The sequence below is a fragment of the Hippopotamus amphibius genome, chromosome 16, assembly GCF_030028045.1.
Source record: "Hippopotamus amphibius kiboko isolate mHipAmp2 chromosome 16, mHipAmp2.hap2, whole genome shotgun sequence".
In the NCBI taxonomy this organism is placed as follows: Eukaryota; Metazoa; Chordata; class Mammalia; order Artiodactyla; family Hippopotamidae; genus Hippopotamus; species Hippopotamus amphibius.
The window spans coordinates 52,599,354-52,621,320 of record NC_080201.1 but is presented as its reverse complement, the minus strand read 5'-3'; the positions used below and the strand labels follow the sequence as shown (position 1 = coordinate 52,621,320).

The 21,967-nt window shown below is 53.9% G+C and overlaps 2 protein-coding genes across 3 annotated transcripts in view; both read left to right on the top strand.

The window, feature by feature from the left end:
• The first annotated feature begins 179 nt into the window (after nucleotides 1–179).
• On the top strand, nucleotides 180–7,038 carry B9D2 (B9 domain containing 2). The gene is made up of 4 exons (XM_057712195.1): nucleotides 180–509; nucleotides 935–1,026; nucleotides 3,952–4,077; nucleotides 6,443–7,038. Exons 2-4 carry the CDS (start codon nucleotides 939–941, stop codon nucleotides 6,754–6,756), a joined length of 528 nt encoding a protein of 175 aa, XP_057568178.1. The 5' UTR covers nucleotides 180–509; nucleotides 935–938; the 3' UTR covers nucleotides 6,757–7,038.
• Nucleotides 7,039–8,563: 1,525 nt separating this feature from the next.
• Nucleotides 8,564–21,967, top strand: part of TGFB1 (transforming growth factor beta 1) — a 14,225-nt gene continuing 821 nt past the window's right edge. Inside the window, exons 1-6 of one of the 2 annotated variants that reach the window (XM_057711837.1) lie at nucleotides 8,564–8,925; nucleotides 11,959–12,119; nucleotides 14,063–14,180; nucleotides 15,931–16,008; nucleotides 16,258–16,405; nucleotides 21,633–21,786. In XM_057711837.1, the coding sequence (XP_057567820.1) occupies nucleotides 8,571–8,925; nucleotides 11,959–12,119; nucleotides 14,063–14,180; nucleotides 15,931–16,008; nucleotides 16,258–16,405; nucleotides 21,633–21,786 (1,014 nt within the window). In that variant the 5' untranslated portion in view covers nucleotides 8,564–8,570. Of the gene's footprint in view, nucleotides 8,926–11,958; nucleotides 12,120–14,062; nucleotides 14,181–15,930; nucleotides 16,009–16,254; nucleotides 16,406–21,632; nucleotides 21,787–21,967 lie in introns of both variants that reach the window. The other variant, XM_057711836.1, reaches the window with a different exon arrangement.

The following is a 21,967-nucleotide window of genomic DNA, read 5'->3' as shown; positions in this document are numbered from 1 at the left end:
ACTTGTGGTGCCGGTTTAGAGAGAATTTTAGAGGGCATAGGGCATCGATGGATTTGCTTATTCTGTTATGAGAGTATCTGGGACAAACAGTTGTCACCCAAACTTCTTCAGCCACACTCAAGATGGCCACACTGGCCCACGCCGCAAATGGCTGAACCGTGGGTGGCCGCTGGAGAGATGCCTTTTCCAAAATGAAGGGGGGGGGAGAGAAAGTGTCCATCACAGACTAGCCCCGCCCCCACAGATCGCTAGCGCCAATTAGCGACCCGCAGGGCGGGTGCAAAGCCAGGGGAGGAGGCTGCTGTTGCCCCAACAACAACCAGGGAGCCGGGCGGCGGGCGCGGCCTCGGAGGGATCGGCGCCTCAGCTCTCTCGCTGTCGGGAAGGTCCTGGGAGAGGCGCGAGCCAGGCCCGGGAAGTCAGCGCGTGCGGAGAGAGGGACACGCCAGGCCCATGAACTCCAGTTCCCTCCAGCACTTTCGCCTCTCCTAACCGTTAGGTGCCCTGAGGTAGGAATAACGCATGCGCGGGCTCAGAGGCGGGGCTAAGGCGCCCTGAACTTGAAACGCATGCGCCTCATAGAGATTGGGGGGGGGGCAGAAATCTGATGGAGCTCCTGTGTTGTGGGCGGAGCCATGGGCCCCTGGGGCGGGACTTTCCGCTGCAACGAACGGGAGGGAGAGGTTATTTTAGAGGCAGGCGGAGGTAGACGCCAGCTCTTTGGAGCGTCCATTTCTCGCCCCTCATTTTTCTGGGGCTTTTCTGGAGAGGCAGTTAGTATCGTGGTTAAGACCTAAGCCTCAGTGGCTTGACGAAACTAGCTTGGAATCCCAAGTACTAATCCTTACTTGGTGGGCTTCAGTTTTCCCATCTATTAGGTGGAGATAATTGTACACTTTTCTCATAAGGCTGTGATTATATTTTCCCCTCTCAGGGCCATGGCTGAGGTGCACGTGATCGGGCAGATCATGGGGGCTACCGGTTTCTCGGAGAACAGCCTCTTCTGCAAGTGGGGCGTCCACACAGGTATTCCCGGGCACGGTTCATTTCCCCATAGAGACCCCACCCCCGCCAGCCTAGATGCTCCACCTTCTTTCCTTGACCCCCCCTGACTCCTTCCCTGATCCTCAGTTTCCATGGCTCGCAGGACTCCTAACCCTGACCACGTTTTGTTCGTGCGAGTCTCAGGCTCCCTTCTTATCACTTCGCATCCCATCTTTGGGGACTCTAACTCCCACTCTCTCAACACACATTCCCTCAGAATATGAGACTATACGCTGGACACACCCACCCATCCCCAACACACGCTCCCAGTCCTCAAAACACTTGACAGTCGTAATGACACTGTTTGGACTTCATTCACTGTCTTAGGGGTGCTCTGGGTGCCTCCCTCATGGTAATTCTTTGCTTAACCATCTCCATTTATTGAGTTCTTATTGTAAAATGGAAGTTTCCATCTTGGAATTAAGAGGAGAGGCCACCCTCCTGTATTCATATTTCTCTGTGAGAATGTAGGAACCCTGCCCTGACAGTCATCCAACTCCATCCACACAGGCCCAAGAGGGACCTTGGAGGTCCTAATTTTCATGCCTCTCCATCAGAGGCTATATAGTGTGGTGGGATGGTGTGATAGTTAGAGCCACAGGCCACCAGATCTGGGCTCAGATACAGACTCCCTTGCCTATTAATTGGGAGTCTTTGGACTTGACCTCTATGAGCCTTAGTTTCCTTGTCTGAAAATGAAGCTCAAGCAGCTAAGAGGCAGCAGAGTGCTGAGGATAAGAGCCCAGACTGCGTGGGTTCAAAACCAGCTCTGGCTTATTAATTATATGACCTTAGGCACTTGTCTTTGCCTCAGTTTCCCTGCCTATACAATGGGAACAGTAACACTATTTACCTCATGAGGTTGTTGTGAGGACTAAAGGAATAACAACAGCACTTAGAAGAGGGCCTGGACTTGTAAGTCCTCAGTAAGTGTTTGCCTGGCTGGTATAACAATTGGTTGGGCTTTTGTTTGTAAAGCCCTAGGTATGTTCAGCCCAGCACAGATAAATGCCCGTGAAATGAGTGCGGCCATTGCCATTGTCATCTTTTCAGGCCTGGGGTCCTTTGCGATTTCCCTGGTGGGTAGTCTGCCCTTTGAGATCCCCTGGGAAATTAGGATCCTCCAGCTGAGCAAATAAGAAGCAAGGCCTAGAATCAGACTTGGTTTTCTGTACCCTACCACTCACCTGCTCTGTGACCCTGGGCAAGTGCTATTCCCTCTCGGAGCTTCAGTTTCCTCATCTGTCATGTGGGACTATTTGTCCTTCATAGGGGTATTAGGAAGTCTTATATGTGAGAATCCTGACTCAGGGCCTGGTGCTTTCCTCACCTGGCCTGGAAAGAAGCAGTAACCAACGTGATTTTTGTTATTTCAGGGCGCTCTTGGCCGGGGAGGGGGTGGTGGGGGGCAGCTAATTCAATAGAGAACCAAGGGGCAGTCAAATAAAGGGCTTGGTCTCTGCCGTCAGTCAGAGCTCCATTTGAGGGACTTCGCTGGTGGTCCACTGGCAATCCAGTGGTTAAGAATTCGAACTTCCACTGCAGGGGACATGGGTTCAATCCCTAGGCAGGGAATTAAGATCCTGCATGTGGTATGGCGTGGCCAAAAAAAAAATTTCAGAGCTCCATTTGAATCCACTTCACAGTGGGACCTTGGTCTGCTGCACTCCTGGTGTAGCCCTAGCATAGAGAACAGTGCTTGGCACAGAGGAGGTGTTCAGTAAAGGTTCGTGGAATGAATGGCCAAGTGCCTTTTCTTCTCACAGTCTGTTTCTTTACCTGTAGAACGGGGATTGTATTAGCTCCCACCTCCTAGGATCATTTATTTGCCCAACAAACATTAATTGAGCACCTTCTGTGTACCAAGATCTGGATTGGAGGTCCTAGGGACCCAGTAGTTTACAAGATCCCTGCTCTCTTGAGGCTCACAGTAGGGGAGACAGAAAATAAATAAGCAGATAAAGACATAAGTGCAATGATTACAGATAGTGTACTAGGTACTAGGAAGACATGAGATGAAAAATGATGTGAGAGGGACTGGTTAGTTTTGGCATAGGAGAGCAAGGGAGAACCCCTCTGTGAAAGTGGCACTTGAGCTGATCCCTGAAGGAAGAAAAAAAGCCAGGCATGGGGACGTTCCAGGTGCAGAGTTTTCTAGGCAGAGGGAACAGTCAGTGCAAAGGCCCTGAGGAGGGGAACAAAAATGAGACCAGTGAGACTAGAGGGTGGTGAGGAATGGGGAAAGTGAAGGGAGATGAGTTCAGAAAGGGGGGTGGGGCACAGTCCAGGCCATGCAGAGCCTTGCAGGCTGTGGAGGAGAGGCTGTAAGATGGGGGTGGGGTGGGGATTAAGAGTCCCAGAGGGCGGATTAAATGAATTCATTACTAAAGCGCTTAGCACAGCGTCTGGCATTTAGTAAGCACTCGGTGCATTTTTGCTATTACTGTCACCCTCGGTAGGATTGCTATTACAACGCACCTTTCATGATGTGCCCTGTGCTTCTGCTCGTGAAGGACACCCTTGGTGCCATTTTAGTCCTTGGACTAGGCCTCTAAACATGGGGTGAGAATAGTAATAGAGTGATACCCAACACTCATCCAGCACTCCCTATGACTAAGTGTGTATTGTCATTTAATCCTCTCACAAACCTGTGAGAAATGCATTAACACCCACCTTACAGATGGGAAGACCAAGGCAGAGAAAAGTAACTGGCCCAGGGTTGCATAGGCAGGAAGAAATAGTGTCAGGACTTGAACCCAGACATGTGGCTCCAGAGTCCACGCTTTGCAACCCGTCCCCCCTCCAGTGCCAGGGAGAAATGGGGTCCTACAGCCACAGTGGGACCCCCTTCCTGTTGGCTGCCTCCCACCCCGCCCTGCCTCATCCGTGTCCTGGCTCTCACCGCAGGGGCAGCATGGAAGCTCCTGTCAGGCGTGCGGGAGGGCCAAACGCAGGTGGACACCCCCCAGATAGGGGACATGGCCTACTGGTCCCACCCCATCGACCTGCACTTCGCCACCAAAGGCCTTCAAGGTGGGTTCCTGGCCTGGGCCCCAGGCTGGACTGAGGGGAGGCGGGTCAGCAGCATCCGATGCTGCGGGGACTAGAAACGCCAAAGTGCTGTTCCCGCTCCCTGTGCCCTTTGGGTCCCTTTCCTGCCCGAGCTTGGTCCTGGAGAGGGTGAGTCGAGGCCTCCCCAGGCTGGCTTTAGAGTGCATTAGGGCTAGGGCAGAGGCCAGGGGTGGAGGGGGTAAGATCAAGGGGAGGGCCAGGAGGAGAGGGAGGTGGCTTTCACAGAGACAAAGCAAGAGAGAAGGAAGCTGGGAGGGGTTATGAGAGAGAGAGAGGTGACGGCTGGTGGCTGTTCTGTAGGCAGGGCTCCTCGCTGCGCAGAGGGAAATGAATATGTGGGGGAGGAGGGGTATCAGAAAACCTTTTCTGGTGGAAAATTTGGGTCATTAGAGAGGAGTGGATTCCAGGAAATAGCCTAGGTAAATATACCATATATTTCTACCATATAAATAATAGTTACCGAGTGCTTGCCCTGTGTCAAGTGATGCCATGGAGATGTCAGTGATTGAGACAGCTCCCCAGCCCTGTCCCCACACAGTTCATCATCCCTTGGGAGAGACAGAGCTGCCCTCAGACAGTGGCAACCCAGACAGGGCAGGACTGGGGGATCCTGAAGGGCTATGAGAGCCCAGAAGAGGTGCCCGACCCTGCTGGGAAGTTCAGGGAGGGCTTCCTGGAGGAGGGGGATGTTTGACCTTTGCTGTGAAGTAGGAGCTATTAAAACAGAAAGATGGAAGAGAGTTCTGGGCAGAAAGCCATGTGTGGAAGGCTCAAGGGAGAAAGTGAGCCAGGGGCATTTGGAGGACGGGGGGAGAGCAGGAGGACTGCAGGGGGTGAGGTGGCAGGGGACAGGGGATAGGCCATGCAAGGCCTTGAATGCCATGCTGCAGAGTGGAGGCCGTATCCTGAAGGCACTGGGGAGCCAGAGTAGGCAATTGACAAGTCAGATTTTGCTTTTAAAAGACCCCTGTGGCTGCCTTGTGGGTGATGGATTGGAAGGTAAGGCAGGCAGCAGTCCTTTTGGCTCTTAAGGACCCCATGTCTCTCAATGTGGGCATCATCCTCGCCTCTTCTTTTCTCACCACCCCCTGATTCTGTCCACCGGGAAATCCCATTAGCTCCACTTTTGAAATGCATCCTAAATCCCACCACTCCCTTGACCCTCTTCCCAGCACCCTGATCTGTCCACCCTCACCTCTCACTTGGCTGTTACAGTAGCCTCCTTACTGGTGTTCCCACCTCAGCCCTGTAAGTCTGACCCCCTGTGAACACCTAAGTCAGGTCACATTCCTTCTCTGCTCAGGACCCTCTGTGGTCCCCACCTCACTCAGGGTAAAAGGCAAAGCCTTACCGTGGATCTGGTTCTGTCATCTCCTCCCCACTACTCCCTCTCACTCGGCTCCAGCCTCATCAGCCCCACCAGGCAGCTGCCACCCCAGGGCCTTTGCACTAGCAGTTCCCACTGCTGGAAGCACCCTTTCCTAGTTATCCATATAGCCCCCACTCCCCTCCTTTAAGCATTCACTCAGATGTCACCTTCTCAGTAAACCTTTTCTTGATCACCCCCTTTCTAAAACTGCATGCCTACCCCCACCCTACCCAGCTTATTTTTCTCCAGAGCAGTTATCACCATCTGACATACCCTGTAATTTGCGTATTTACTGTGTTCGTTGTCTAAGATGTCAGCTACACAAGGGCAGGAATTTTTGTCTGCTTTGTTCACTGCTGTGTCCCCAGTTTCTCGAACAGGGCCTAGCACAGAGGGACTCAGAAAGGAGGGTGAAATGGGGCTGGATCTCCAAGGGCTTTGCCTACAGACTGAGGAGCTGAACTGTATTCTGAGTGAGGACACTGGGAAACCTATGGAAGGGAGAGAAAGATGCTTCCAGCTGCCAGGTGAAAGGTGGATTGGAGGGGCAAGAAAGAAGGCTGTGAGGCCAGAAAAAAGGACAGGGTGTAGCCATGGGGAAGGAAGGAGGGAGGCATCCAGGACAAGGCCCAACACACTCACCTGGGGACTGGGCTTCCAAGATGGGGACACAGAGGAGGTGGCCACAGAGAGGGAAGTCAGCAGAGGCCAGACCTAAAGGCCTTGAATGTTGAGGTTGGACTTTTTATACTGAGCACACTGGGAATCATGGAAGGGTTTTGAGCACGGGGAGGAACATGGATTCAGAAGGATCCCTTTGGCTGCTCTGCGGGGGCAGGAGTCCAGAGAGGAGGCTGGGGCAGAAACCTGGCAGGGAAGGACTGGGCCTGGGGTCTCCAGGGGCAGGAGGCTGGGCTATACCCATCCCACCTTTCCGTCCTCCCTTCTGACCTGCAGGCTGGCCCCGGCTGCATCTCCAGGTGTGGTCCCAGGACAGCTTCGGCCGCTGCCAGCTCGCAGGCTACGGCTTTTGCTATGTGCCCAGCAGTCCAGGCACCCACCAGCTGGACTGTCCCACGTGGCGGCCCCTGGGTAGCTGGCGGGAGCAGCTGGCGAGGGCCTTTGTGGGTGGCGGGCCTCAGCTACTGCATGGAGATGCCATCTACAGTGGGGCTGACCGCTATCGCCTGTACACCGCCGCCGGTGGCACCGTGCACCTTGAGCTGGGCCTGCTGCTGCGCCACTTTGATCGCTATGGCGTCGAATGCTGAAGGACCCGGTATGGACAGCTGGCCCCCAGTCATATCTCCGGACACCCAGTGAGGGGCAGGATGGCACAGTGGTTGGAAGCGTGGGCTCTGGAGACTGTCAGACCAGACCGCAGCCAAGGCTGGTGCGGCTTCTATCCTGACGAGCACGTCAAGCCCAGTGGCTGCCCCTCCCAGGTCCAGTTTCCCCATCTGTAAAATGGGGGCAGTAAATGTGTGGGCTCACAGGGGTTGGGTGCAAAGAAGCTGTTGGCATATGGAAGGGCTCAATAAAGGAGAGCAGTTGTTTCATGTGTGGGTGCTTTGCTGACCTTCATCTGTTGGATGTCCAGTGCCCCATCCTCCCACTGTCACCCTCCTTCCTCAGGCCCCCTTCCCCTGTCCTCTACCTCAACCTTTGACCCCCTCCCCACTCTGGGTGATGCTCTTATTGGCCCCCACTCCTGGGGGGAACCCCTGTTCTGTGCCTCTCTCCCCACTGGCTCCCTATCTTCTGGCCGACCCTCTCCCCCACTGCCCACTCTCCACTTGGGATGGTCCTCCTCGGATTCCCTGTACCCTGCGTCCCCCTCCTCTGATTGAGCGCTTCCCACCAGGTCTTTATTCTCTCGGTGACCCCCCGCACAGTCCTCCAAGCCACACGCATCACAGCCGCCCGCTCTGGTAGCGCTCAGCCGCCAGGAGGCAGCACCCTGTTGGTGGGGCGGAGCCGGGTGCCCGCCCCCTCCCCGCAGGGCTTAAGGGACCCCCCTTGGAGCCCGCCCACGCGAGATGAGGAAGGTGGCCCGGCCCCCCCATGCCCTCCCCCTGAGGGCCGCCCCCGCCCCGCGCGCTTCCTGGGTGGGGCCGGGGCGGCTTCAAAACCCCCCGCCGCCCCAGCCGGTCCCCGCTGCCGCCGCCCTTCGCGCCCCGGACCGTCCCACTCCCCTCCTCCCGCCGCGGATCCGCCAGACAGCGAGGCCCCCGGCCGGGGGCAGGGGGGACGCCCCCTCCGGGGCACCCCCCGGCTCGGAGCCGCCCGCGGGGCCGGCCTCAGCCGGGAGCGGAGGAAGGAGCCGCCGAGGAGCAGCCCGAGGCCCCAGAGTCTGAGACGAGCCGCCGCCGCCCCCGCCGCCGCCGCTACCGCCGCCGCCACTGCAGGGAGGAGGGGGAGGAGGAGCGGGAGGAGGGACGAGCTGGTTGGGAGAAGAGGAAAAAAGTTTTGAGACTTTTCCGCTGCCGCTGGGAGCCGAAGGCGCGGGGACCGCTTCGCGCAGCGCTGCTCCGCGAGGCAGGACTTGGGGACCCCAGACCGCACCCCCCCCCCGCCACCGCCTCGGACGCTTGCTCCCTCCCTGCCCCCTACACGGCGTTCCCCAGGCGCCCCCATTCTGGACCAGCCCTCAGGAGCCGCAAACCCGACTGCCCTGAAGACCTGACCCCAGACATCGGGCGCACCCCCACCCCCCCCGCACGGCCCCCAACTCCCAGCCTCTCTCCTGAGCCCCCGCGCATCCAAGGACCCTTCTCCTCAAGGATCCAGGAGACGGGATCTCTCTCAGATCTGCCTCGGCTTTCCTATTCAAGACCACCCACCTTTGGTACCAGATATCTCGCCCATCTCGGTTTTTTCCGTGGGATACCGAGAACCCACCCGTCAGATCCTCCCCTCCAGCTGCGCTCCGTTCTCCCTGAGGGCCTCAACTTCCCCCACCCCGCCCAAGACCCTCCTACCTTTCCTCGGGAGACCCCCCCAGCCCCTGTAGGGGCGGGGCCTCCCTCTTCCCACCCTAGCCCGGCTCGCGCTCTCGGCTGTGCCGCGGGGCGCCGCCTCCCCCATGCCGCCCTCGGGGCTGCGGCTGCTGCCGCTGCTGCTGCCGCTGCTGTGGCTACTAGCGCTGACGCCTGGCCGGCCGGCCGCCGGACTGTCCACCTGCAAGACCATCGACATGGAGCTGGTGAAGCGGAAGCGCATCGAGGCCATCCGCGGCCAGATTCTGTCCAAGCTTCGGCTCGCCAGCCCCCCGAGCCAGGGGGAGGTGCCGCCCGGCCCGCTGCCCGAGGCCGTACTGGCCCTTTACAACAGTACCCGCGACCGGGTGGCCGGGGAAAGTGCCGAACCGGAGCCTGAGCCTGAGACGGACTACTATGCCAAGGAGGTCACCCGCGTGCTAATGGTGGAAAACAGCAACAGTGAGCTCGGAGGGGCAGGGGACCCTGGAGGGGAGCCCCCAGGGGGCGCCGGAGTGCAGGGGTCACGGGGAGGAAATCACCAGTAGAGGAAGCTGCTGGAGGAAGAGGACCCCCGGGGGCGCAGGGAACTTGGGGGGGAGGGTCCCAAAGAGGATAAGGCTGAGCTCCCTACCGCTCAGGTATGTGGTCTTGAAGAGGAGATAGTGAACGAAGTGGACGGCTTTTAGAGGGCTACAGGAACTTGCGAGATCGTGGGGGGAGTCCCTTAGGCTCTAAGGTTTGGAGGGGGGGAAGCGAAGCAATAACGAGGGGAGAGTGTAGAAAAAAGAAAAACAAACTTCCCCTTGCAGGGTGCGCTAGAATGCGGGGGTCGTCGGGCGTGGCTGAAGAGAGGGAGCTCGCTTTGGGAGAAGCGAGGACCCCAGCATTTGGGAAAGGAGAGGTAGTGGGGAAAGCTGACCCAGAGCTCAAGGGTCGTGAGGGAGGAAATTCAAGAAGGACAGAAAAACTAGGGGAAGCGACGCCCAGAGGTGCCAGGAAAGTGGAGAGTGGACCCATCTGCACAGGGCGCGAAGAACACGCAGGACTGGGGAAGGGCTTGGAGAGGCAGGGAGGGGTGATAGAGGTCGAAAGTGGGCGCGAGGTCGTAGGGTGGGGGAAGCTAGCGGGAGAGAAGCGGAGACCCCGGGGGGTGCCGGGGATGCGCCGGGAGGTGCTCTGAGTATTTCGCAGACGGACGTGAGAGGAGGAAGCCCAGCGGAGGAAGTGAGCCCCCAGGAAACCCAGAATACTGGGTCGTGGGAAGGGGTATACAGAGCGGGGAGATAAGCGTGGGAAAGGTGGACCTGGCAGGAGGCAGAGGAGAGATGGACGGTGCCATGCTGGGAGCAGTGAGCCTCCCTCAGGAAGGGAGAGGGCTGAGTGAGGAGTTGAGCCGTAGAGGGAGAGGTGGGTGGGTGCGACTCTACAAGACCCGGGTGAGAAAGCCGAGCTGGTAGGGGTGAGGAAGCCCCACGTGGGTGCCACGCGCGGGGGGAGGAGCCTGCGCTTTCGGAAGGGGGCAGGAGGACCCCGCAGAGCTCCATGCTGAGAGTCTGGACCCCAAACTCCTAGTTCCTCTCTGGGAGGCTGGGGAAACCCCAGCGTCCGGCCGCGTAGCCCTCCCTCCCTTCCCTTTCCTTCCCGTGCCTCGGGGGGGCGGGGATCGCGCGCGGAGCCTGGGGCGAGACGAGGCAGGTCCGGTCCCCGCCCTCGCGGCGGCGGCGTCTCCCGCCCTCTTCACCCCAGCTCAGGGCGGGGATACCGCTGGGCCCGCCCCATCTGCGCCGGAGGAGACCCAGGCGTCCCGCGTGGCCCGGAGGCTTGGGGGTGACCCCCCCGCTTTCACTTTCCTTCTTGGGCAGTAGACTTGTGGGTCTCTGGCCCATTTGTGCGCCCACTTGCGGCTTCAGCCAAATGACACCTCTACCCACCCACATCTCCGTCTCACCTTTTCCGTAGTCGCTTCACCTTTGTGGTAGAGATTTTTCCAACACTGATACCTTCAGTCTCTCTTCATTCCTCTTCTGCCTCCATCTCGCTCCCAAATCCTACGTCTCTCTTCCCGTGTGTCTCTGTCTCCCATCTCTACCTTTCCATCTCTCCCGCATCCCTCTTACTCTCTCGGTCCCTGTCCGGGCCTCCCAGTTTCTGTCTCTCCTTCTCTTCCCTCTCTCTCTTTCTCCTCCATACCCTACTCTCCATCTCTCCCTCTGACCGCTCCTGCCCCTTCTGTCTCTCTTCCTCCATATCTGTCTCCCAGGCCTGGGCTCTACCCTTCCTTTGGGGTCTGCTGAGTAACCCCTGGGCCAAGATAGGGCTTTTTTAGTGGGGGACAGGCTGGTCAGGCAGGAGAGGGGAGGAGTAGGGGAAGGAGGCCCACAGAAGGGGCTTCCTCTGGCCTTTCTCATCAGATGTGTCCACCATTTCCATGCCCCCACTGCAGAGGCCTAAAGCAACTGCCCCAGTTGACCCAGGAGTTCATGGCCTGGCCCCCTCATTCCCAGCCCCAAACTTTTTCTAGACTAGAAAACACTCTTCCTAATTTTCTCTCTTCCCCTTTCCCTGCCTCTGAAGCCATTCTTACCTAGAATGAACTTTGCCTTCTCTAACTAGAGAGGGTGGGGGAAAACAATAATAATAATAATAATAATAATAATAATGTCACAAGAATAACAAAAATAATGTCACATTAGCAGGGAGGCAGCATAGCCTAGGGGTTAAGAGCACAGTTTCTGGAATCAGCCTGGCTGAGTTTGACTCCCCACTCTGCAGCTTCCTGGCTGTGTGACCTTGGGGCAAATTGTTACATGTCTTTGCCTCAGTTTCCCCATCTATAAAATGGGTATACTAATATTATCTTCCTCATGGGGTTATTGAACACACACATTAGAGTAACCACTGTATGCGGGCTCTGTGCAACATGCTTTATTTGCATCATCTCATTTATTTCACACTGTCTTCGTGATCAGTCCTTGTCTTACAGGTGAGAATCTGGCACAGAGAGAAGAATTCACTTGCCCAAAGTTACACAGTACTTCAGTTAGGAGAGCCTGGGTTGGGAGGCAGAGAACTTGACGTTGGGTTGATCTTTCCCAAAGAATAGGAAACTGAGGCTCCAAGAGGGCATACGACTTGCCCAAGGTCACAGAAGGCAGTAGAGACACAGTCTGATCCAAATGTCCTGATTCCTGTGCTGCAACAGAACTTGCATTTGAGGTTCCAAGTTGTGGGGAGGCCTGAAAGCAGAGCAGCCCCCACCCCCGTGCCAGCTTTGCACTGAGGGGGCACTTCCCAGTTGATGGGGAGGGAAGGGTGGATAGGACCCCGTTTAAAGAGGTGGAAACAAACCCAGAGAGGAGAAGCCAGTTGCCCGAGGTCACACAGCTAAAAATTGTCAGGGTGGGACTCCAACGCAGGGCTCTTTGACTTGGGGTGCGCCAGCCCTGCCCCTGTCAAAGCCTGACATCCCCCCTCTCGGCTCCTTTCACCTAGAAATCTATCAGAAAATCAAGCGTAGCCCACACAGCATATATATGCTCTTCAACACATCGGAGCTCCGGGAAGCGGTGCCCGAACCCGTGTTGCTGTCTCGGGCAGAGCTGCGCCTGCTGAGGCTCAAGTTAAAAGTGGAGCAGCATGTGGAGCTGTACCAGGTGGGGGCGAGGGCCGAAGAGGTGGCCTGGGCTGGGGTGGTGCTGGGGCTGCTGGAAGGCTGGTCCACAGTGACTGATCCTGAAGGATGGGGGAGCACAGACTGTGCAATCACAGGCCTCTGAAACTTTCAGACTCCTAGAGCCCTAGAATGTTACACACTTAGAAGGCCAGAATCTTGGGAGTTGGACTCTAAGAATGCAGGACTTTTTTTTTTTAATTTTTAAAATTATTTATGTATTTATTGGCTGCGTTGGGTCTTCGTTGCTGCACACGGGCTTTCTCTAGTTGTGGCAAGTGGGGGCTGCTCTTCATTGTGATGCGCGGGCTCCTCATTGCGGTGGCTTCTCTTGTTTGTGGAGCACGGGCTCTAGGCACACAGGCTTCAGTAGTTGTGGCTCACAGGCTCAATAGTTGTGTCTCACGGGCTCTAGAGCAGAGGCTCAATAGTTGTGGCGCACGGGCTTAGTTCCTCCGCGGCATGTGGGATCTTCCTGGAGCAGGGATCGAACCTGTGTCCCCTGCATTGGCAGGCAGATTCCTAACCACTGCGCCACCTAGGAAGTCCCCAGAACTCAGGACTCTTGAAAGTTGGAATCTCTGGAAAGGTTGGAGACTTTCAAAATGCTCTGTCCCCACATGGTAGCCACTAGCCACATATGGCCACTCAAGTTGATTAAAATTAAAGAGATTCAGTTCTTCAGGCTCTCTAGCCATAGTTCAAGTGGTCCGTAGTCACAAGGGGTTAGCAGCTGCTATTTTGGACACCACAGATAAAGGACATTTCCATTGTCGCAGAAAGTTCTCTTGGCTAGCTCTGTTCTAGAGGAGCCTCCAGAAAGATTGGCGCCTCCAGGAGGTCTGGATTCTCTTGAAGGTTATGTGACCTAGAACCCCTGTCATGTGGAATGTTAGATTCAGTAGTAGATTTTGGACTCTTACAACAAGGGAACTTGGATGTTAACTTCTTGGAGTCCAGAGAACTTGGTTTTATGCTGCCAGCTCCCAGGGGATCATTCCACATGGGTGTCAGGTATCTGCAATGTCGAGGTTGGTGGCATGTCAGGCTCCTGGGTTTGTAGAACCTGAGTTCCTTAGAACTTCTCAGGCTTATTGAATATATAAGTCTCGGGGTAGCACCAAGCGCTGGAGTTATGGAAAGACTTCTAATATAACTTCTAGAGAGTTATAGACTCTCAGAATTCGGGGGGCCAGGGACGTCCCTGGTGGCACAGTGGTTAAAAATCTGCCTGCCAATGCAGGCGACATGGGTTCGATCCCTGGTCCGGGAAGATCCCATGTGCCTCGGAGCAACTAAGCCCGTGCGCCACAACTACTGAGGCTGTGCTCTAGAGCCCGTGAGCCACAACTACGGAAGCGCACGTGCCTGGAGCCCGGGCTCCGCCAAGAGAAGCCACCACAATGAGAAGCCTGCGCACCACAAGGAAGAGTAGCCCCCCAGCCGCTGCTCGCCACAACTAGAGAACGTCCACACACAACAGCAAAGACCCAGTGCAGCCAATACATAAATTAATTTAAAAGAAAGAATTCGGGGGGCCAAATTTGCAGAACTGTGTCGTGAATGACCCCTAGGATGTCAGTAAGACAGTTGTGAGTTGTCCAAGCTGAAAGGGGCCTGGCATGTCACCAGTGAGGAAACTGAGGCCAAAAGGGGAGAGGAATTTTCTACAGCCACACCGGAGTCAGGGGCAGAGGCTGACTGAGCTGCCTTGATCCCCAGCCTGGGGTTCTCTCTCACCTCTGGGCTGCTGTGGGGGTGGGTGGTTCCTGTGGGGCCCCGGGTGTGGATGTCTGGGAGGGGACTGTCTGAGGGACTGTGTGGAGGCCCGTTTCGTGCAGCAGATGGAGTGAGGGGTGCAGTGTCCACGGGGGATGTGTGGCAGCGTCTACCCACTGTCTCTCTCCTCAATTCATCTCCCCTTAGAAATACAGCAACGATTCTTGGCGCTACCTCAGCAACCGGCTGCTGGCCCCCAGCGACTCACCGGAGTGGCTGTCCTTTGACGTCACTGGAGTTGTGCGGCAGTGGCTGACCCACAGAGGTGAGGACTGCTCGTCTGCCCCACCTGTATTTTTTTTTTTTTTTGGCTACGCTGCAAGGCATGTGGGATCTTAGTTCCCCAACCAGGGACTGAACCCGTGCTCCCTGCCGTGGAAGCGCAGGGTCTTAACGACTGCGCCGCCAGGGAAGTCCCCCCCACCCCTATTTCGTAATGGTGTTGACCTCATTGTTTGCTCTGAGGCTTCCCTGCCTAGCACCCCCAACCCCACCCTATGGTGGTGCCAAAGAGCTCAGACACCCAAACCTGAGTGATTAATGGTTAATCCATTTCCTGAGCACCTGCCCTGTGCTGGGTGATGCTAGCTAGGGCCACAGCAGGGACCACAATAGCCCATCCTTGCCTTCGTGAAGCTTATGGTCCATTGCTCGGGTCAGGCGATTTAGCAGAAAGACCTGAAAACCAGGCAGTAATATCCCAGAGTGGGCAGGGTGGGATGGGGAGCCCAGAGGAGGTGCCTGACCCAGCCGGGGAAGTCAGGGAGGGCTTCCTGGAGGAGGGGAACATTAGAGCGGTTGTCTGAGGGATGAGTGGAGCCAGCGCGGGAAAGGAGGGGCAAGAGTGTTCAAGGCAGAGGGACAGGCTGTGCAGAGGCCTCGAGTCCAGGGAGAGCTTGACACACCTGATCTGTCTGGAGGAGGACTGTCTGTCCTGTTGAGTCTGAGTCCGCGGTGCCCACATCTCCCTTCCTAGTCTCCCTCTCATTCATCCCTTCATTCAGTAAATGCCAGTAGGTTCCTGCTGTGTGCCTGGCCCCATGCTGGTGGTGCGGGGGACACAGTGGTAACCATAACAGCTTCTAGGCCTGTCCTCATGCGACCCACAGTCACTTCCAGACACCTAGGAAATCTTGCCAAAGTCCTAGCAGGCTGTGACTTGGCCACAATGCCCAGGGCCCGGATGGGGGAGGCCATAGGTGCTGTGGGAGCCCAGAGCAGGCACCCAAACCCATCTGGAGGGGTCGGAGAGGGCTTCCCAGTGAGGGTGATTGTGTTGAGACTCATGAAATAAGTGATGGTTTGGCCAGAGGAAAAGATGAGGGGTAGGGAGCAGGCAGGCGCTGGGACAGGTGTCACTCAGGGCTGATTGCTGACTCCAGAGCACCCAACACAGGGTCCCACACATATTGGGAGCTTAGAAAAACATTCACTCATTCATTCAAGAAACCTTTCTGCCACACCTGCCCTGGGACAAGAGCCCAGGCACTTGCATCCAGCCCTACCTTTTCCCTCTTTGGGCAAGTCATCCCCTCTCTGTGGGCCTTGGCTTCCTCATCTGTAAAATGGGGAGCTTTGGTGAGGATTAAAGGAAATAAGGCACAAAGAGTGTTTAGAACATCAGGAGATGTTTGTTTTTATGAGTGTGGGCCAGGCCCAGCAGGGAAAAAGAAAACAAGTATCCCTGCCCCCGTATATCCTGCTTTGCCACTGAGAACAATGAGGAAATAAATAGCCAGGTACAGATGTCAGAGAGGGTGAGTGCTAGGGAGAAAATAAAGCGCTGTCACAGTGGGGGAGGGCCTGTGTCCTGGAGGGCTTCCTGGAGGAGGTGGGCTTTGAGATGAGACCTGGAGGAGGAAGAGGCTGCAAAGCAAAGAACTGGAGCACAAGGGTGCAGTGAGCGGGCAGGCAGGGGAAGGGGCAGGAAGGAGGTTCCCCCACCCCCACCCCCAGGGTTTGCTACTTCCTTCCACCACCCCCTCACAGTGGCTTCCCTCTCCCCACTCCCACAGAGGAAATAGAGGGCTTTCGCCTCAGTGCCCACTGTTCCTGTGACAGCAAAGATAACACACTCCAAGTGGACATTAACGGTGAGGCCCACCTATCTGGCCCGGCCCCATGCCCACCAGTGTGTGTGTGTGTGTGTGTGTGTGTGTGTGTGTGTGTGTGTGTGTGTGTGTGTGTGTGTGTGTGTGTGTGTGTGTGTGTGTGTGTGTGTGTGTGTGTGTGTGTATGTGCGTGCGGGCTTGCTTGCCTGCCTGTCCCCCATTCATCCATCTGAGACTGTGTGTGTAAGTCTCCCCCACCCTCCCCACCCCCTGACTCCCAAACCAAAGCAGGGTTCAGTTCCAGCCGCCGGGGTGATCTGGCCACCATTCATGGCATGAACCGGCCCTTCCTGCTCCTCATGGCCACCCCGCTGGAGAGGGCCCAGCACCTGCACAGCTCCCGGCACCGCCGAGCCCTGGACACCAACTACTGCTTCAGGTGAACCTTGCAGCCTTCCATGGACGCCTTCCGGGCTGGGGTCCTCCTTGCCGTCTGCTGAATGGGCACCGCAGGTTGGGCACTTGGCTGGTGCTGTGCTTGGGCTGGTGTCTCCTTCAGCCTGGAGGCAGGGGATGAGGCCCGAGGTCTAGGATGCTGGTGGTCCTTGAATGTTGAGATGAGGTCACTCTCTTGATGGTAGGTTGGAATCAGAGACTATTAGAATGTTGAACATTGAGAATGTGGGAATTCAATATTGGAAGTGATCATGTTAGATTCCTATATTGTTGGCAGGTTGGGTTCGAGAATGTTGGGATTCTAGGATGTTAGAATTCGGTATTAGCTATTTTTTTGATATTATTTATTTTTTTGGCTGCACAGGCCTTAGTTGCAGCATGCAGGATCTTAGTTGAGACACGGGGGATCTTTCTTTGCGGCATGTGGTCTCGTTGCAACACTTTGACTTCTCTCTCGTTGTGGCGCGTGGGCTCCAGGGTGCACGGGCTCTGTAGTTTGAGGCACGCGGGCTCTCTCATTGAGGCTTGTGAGCTCAGTAGTTGTGGCTTGTGGGCTCAGTTGCGCCACGGCATGTGGAATCTTAGTTCCCTGACCAGGGATCGAACCCGTGTCCCGTGCATTGGAAGGCGGATTCTTTACCACTGGACCACCAGGGAAGTCCACTGTATTAGTTATTGAAATCTGAGAATGTTGGGATCCTGAAACTTGGGAATTCAGAACTGGAAGATTGCCCATGTTGGATTCCTAGACCACGGACAGACTGGAGTCTCCCATGTTGGCAGAACAGAGTCCTTGAATATTGGGCCCAGAATAGTGGAATCCTGTGTTAAAATATTGGCATTCACTAATGTTAGAGTTGGAGAAAACCAGGATATTGATAACCTAGAATGTTGGGACTCAGTGCTGGAATCTTGTTAGTATCTTGGAAGGCTGTGGTCTTAGAAAGTGGCAGCTTGGACCTCTTGAGTGATGGGCTCAGAATTGTGGAATGTTGGAATGCAGTTTTGAAATATTGGAATTCAAGGAGGCCAAGATCCTCGAGAATTGGAATGTGGGAATCCTAGAAAGTTGGAAAGCTGTTGGTGTGTTAGAATCCTGAGATGCGGGTGTATTGCAGTCTAAGAAAACTGGAAAGTTATAGTCAAGAATGTTGAAATTCAGAGTTAGAATGTTGCAAGTTTCACGTGATAATGTGACCTTGGCCTCCCCTGCTTAATATGTTGATGGTGCCTTTGGGGTTTGTTACATGCAATTCCCCTGCTGGAGAGTCAGCTCTGTTCCCAAGCTCTTGCACCACCAGATCCTACCCGCCCAACAACCCTATGAATGAATGAATGGATTGAGGTCTTGAGTGCCAACAGCTAATAACATTACAGAAGGAGGCAGCCAGCCACATGAGGGACACAATGTCACTTAGGAAGTCTTGCCAAAAAATCAAACCTGAAGCTGCTCAGTAGGGTAGATCCAACTCCCAACTTTCCAGAAATATAAGGACAGAGAAACATGTTAAATAGCACTGTGGTCGTGCAGTCAGCAACATCTAGATTGTGCGAAACCTGACCCAGTGTCTTCAGCAAAAACAATACAAAGTGGGGGAATAGAGAGATGGCTCTGTAGACTTTAAAAAGAATCTTAAAAGACGTATCAACCAATTGCCATGTATAGACCTTATTTGGGTCTCTTCTTTTTTCTTTTTGGGGGGGGGGGCGCGGGGAGGGCCATGCCATGTGGCATGTGGCATCTGAGTTGTTCCTGACCAGGGATCAAACATGCACCCCCTGCAGTGGAAGTGCGGCGTCTTAACCACTGCACCACCAGGGTAGCCCCAGACTGTTTTTATAAAAAGATGTTTATGAGACATTTGGGGAAGTGTGAACTCTGACTAGATATTTGATGCAATCAAGGAATTATTGTTAACTTTTTTATGTGGTGTTTTAAAGTAGTCCTGATTTTCTTGCAGATACGTAATGAAATATTTATGGATGAAATAATATGGTGGATGATGTGGGCTTCAGAATCATTTGGGGGGCGGGGGAGAGAAAGTGGATCAGGGTAGAGATACAGAGACGTTGGCCGTGACTTAATGATTGCTGAAGCTGGGTGATACGGACACAGGGTTCAACGTAACATTCTCTGCTTTTGTGTATGTTTGAGGCTTTCTGTGATAAAAAGTTATTTTTATCTTAAACACTATCTCTACTAGGAAGCCTCCCTAATCCTTTCCCTGATATCCAGGGTGGATGTGAGGCCCCTTGGCCCTGCGGCCCCAAGTGGGTTTTTTCTTTCTTTTTTCTTTTTCTTTCTTTCTTTCTTTTTTTGGCCGCACTGCGCAGTATGCAGGATCTTAGTTGCTGGACCCAGGGATCAAACGCGTGCCCCCTGCGGTGAAAGTGCAGAGTCTTAACCACTGGACCCCCAGGGAAGTCCCTCTGTTGATTTTTGAGTAGGAAAACACATGCACGTGGATCAAACTTAGAAAAGATACTCAGAGATCCACCAGCTCCCAACCCCAGCCCCTCTCTGAAGAGGCTTTTATTATATTTGTGTCTCCTTCCAGAGAGTCTCTGTATGAGACAGTTACACATACCCATTTGTATATATCTTCTATTTTGTCCAAATGGTAGAGTCTTTTTTTTTGGGGGGGGGGGTAGTGCATTTTCTGTCTTTAAATTTTATTTTCTGATTCTAAAAGCAACACATGCCCGTATTGAGAATTTGGAAAACACAGAAAGATATCACCCATCACATTACCACATATAAAATATTACTATCAACATTTTAATATATTGCCTTCTGGTCCTTCTATTCAAAACAGAATTTGGGGACTTCCCTGGAGGTCCAGTGTTAAGACTTCACCTTCCAGTGCAGGGGGTGTGGGTTTGCTCTCTGTTCGGTAGCTAAGATCCCACATGCCTGGCAGCCAAAAAGCCAAAATGTAACCAACAGGAACAATATTGTAGCAAATCCAATAAAAGACTTTTAAAATGGTCCACATCAGAACAAAAATATCTTAAAACAAAAACAAAACAGAATTTGGATCATACTGTACCTGTAACTTCGCATAGTGCTTCTTTCACATGTTATGAACATGGTATTTAAAGTGTTCTCAACTGCCCATGAGTTAAGCTTTTTAGCCAGGTTCCCTGCCCATCTCAACCATGGCCCCAGGGGCCAGCACAGAAAATGCCCCATTTCCTTCCAGACAAACAGAAGCCTGGGATGCAGATTGGGGAGGACTGACTTTTGCATCTGAGCCTGGGACAGAGATCATGAGTCCAAAGCAGTAGAGTCTTACACACACTCTCCAATGTGCTTTTTTTTTTTTTTTACTTTTGTATTTTTTAAAACATTTACTTATTTATTTGGCTGTGCCAGGTCTTCATTGCTGCAAGCGGGATCTTTGTTGCAGCATGCAAACTCTTCATCGCAGCATGTGGGATCTAGTGCCCTGCCCAGGGATCCAACTTGGGTCCCCTGCATGGGGAGTGCGGCGTCTTAGCCATTGGACCACCAGGGAAGTCCCTCCAATGTGCTTTTAAAAAAAGCAAACATATTGATCAATTAATTTATATGGTTAATATTTGCTAAGCACTTGCTATGTGCCAGGCACTGTTGCAGGGACACATTTAGGACAAAACAGACAAAAAGTTCTGTCTTCAGAGGACGACAGAAAATGAACAGATAAACAAATCAATCTCTAATAAAAGAGCAGGTGGTTCTAAGAAGTTCTAAGAAGGAAAATAGGACTTCCCTGGTGGCGCAGTGGTTAAGAATCCGCCTGCCAATGCAGGGGACACGGGTTCAATTCCTGCCCCAGGAAGATCCCACATGCCGCGGAGCAACTAAGCCCGTGCGCCACAGCTACTGAGCGTGTGCTCTAGAGCCCATGAGCCACAACTGTTGAGCCTGTGCGCCACAACTACTGAAGCCCACGCACCTAGAGGCTGAGCTCTGCAACAAGAGAAGCCACCACAATGAGGAGCCTGTGCACAATGAAGAGTAGCCCCCGCTCGCTGCAACCAGAGAGCGCCCGGGTGCAGCACTGAAGATCCAACGCAGCCAATAAATAAATAAATAAATTAATTAATTAAAAAAATCTGAGGAAGGGGAAAGAAAGAAATCATTGTGATGATTTATTTTTCCTATTCTGATTTAAATTTTTTTTACTAGGGAAAATTTTAAATGTATTCATAAGCAACCAGGATGATACAATGAATCCCCACAAACTCTCATCCAGCATCAAGAGGTATTAAGATTTGCCCCATTTCAGATGCAGACATTTTTATATTTTCTTGCATAACTGAAATGCCGTTATTACAGTGAATGGAATTAACAATCATTTGGATTGGTATTTTGGGTAGGACGGTCCAGGGAGGATTCTGAGGAGATGACATTCATTTCTTTAACTGATATTTATTGAGCACCTGCTCGCCAGGCAGTGTTCTAGGAGTGAAGGCTCCCCGAGTGAGGGGTGTTTGAGCATACGTATAAATGGAGTGAAGAAACAGAGCCAGAGTGGGCATCTGTGGGACAGCAAGCTAGGCAGAGGGAACAGCAAGTGCAAAGGTCCTGGGCCGGGACTCAGGAACAGCGGGGAGCGTGAGAGTAGGAATGGGGAGGGAGTTGAGATCAGCCAGGTATCCAGTAGCGCCTTGCGGTCTGTGTCAAGGACTTGGGCACTTGCCTTGTTCAGAGCAGAGGAGCGACATGACAGTCAACATGACAGTCTCTAGTATGTGGCCCCAAAAGGCAGGGATTTCTGTCTGTCTCGTTTGTACTGCGCCCCCAGTAGACCCCAGCCCAGCACATGGTAGTAGTTCAATAAACATTTGTTGCACACTTAGAACATATCAGTACATGTGGAGCTGCACTGTGTTTTTCATGTTCCAGTGTGTGGATGTGCTGTGATTTGGGTAGCTGTCTCCTGTGGACAGTCACTTGGCTTTTTACAGGCTTGAGCATTGCCTGAGATAATGTTTATGAGGATGCCCTTAGCGCAGTGCTGGACTAGAGGAAGTGCTTTATCAGGGTTAGTGATGATTATTACTATTACTGATATTGCTGTTATTATCACCGGGGGTGAAAGGCAGACCAAGATGGAGACCGTGCTGGCAGGCACGGTTTCACCAGGGTGAAACACATGCACCCCTTGGGGAAGAGGGGCAGCCCCTCTGCTCTCCTGACCCGTGTTCCTCCCTCCCGCCTGCAGCTCCACGGAAAAGAACTGTTGCGTTAGGCAGCTCTACATTGACTTCCGCAAGGACCTGGGCTGGAAGTGGATCCACGAACCCAAGGGCTACCATGCCAATTTCTGCTTGGGGCCCTGCCCCTACATCTGGAGCCTGGACACACAGTACAGCAAGGTGCGTCTGCAGCCTGGGCTGGAAGTGGGATGGGGGTAGCAGGAACCGAGGGAGGAGAGGGAGAAAGAGAGGTAAAAATGAGATGAATTGGTGAGATTGTAGTCAGAAATAGAGGAAACAAGGAGATTGGAGGGGAGGTGACAAAGGGATGGGAGAGAAGTTAGAGGCGGGGTCTGAGAAG

Coding starts and splice junctions, on each gene's coding strand:
- B9D2 (XM_057712195.1), top strand. CDS start 939: ATGGCTGAGGTGCACGTGATCGGGCAGATCATGGGGGCTACCGGTTTC. Junction 1,027..3,951: donor CAAGTGGGGCGTCCACACAG/GTATTCCCGGGC, acceptor CTCTCACCGCAG/GGGCAGCATGGAAGCTCCTG. Junction 4,078..6,442: donor CGCCACCAAAGGCCTTCAAG/GTGGGTTCCTGG, acceptor TCTGACCTGCAG/GCTGGCCCCGGCTGCATCTC.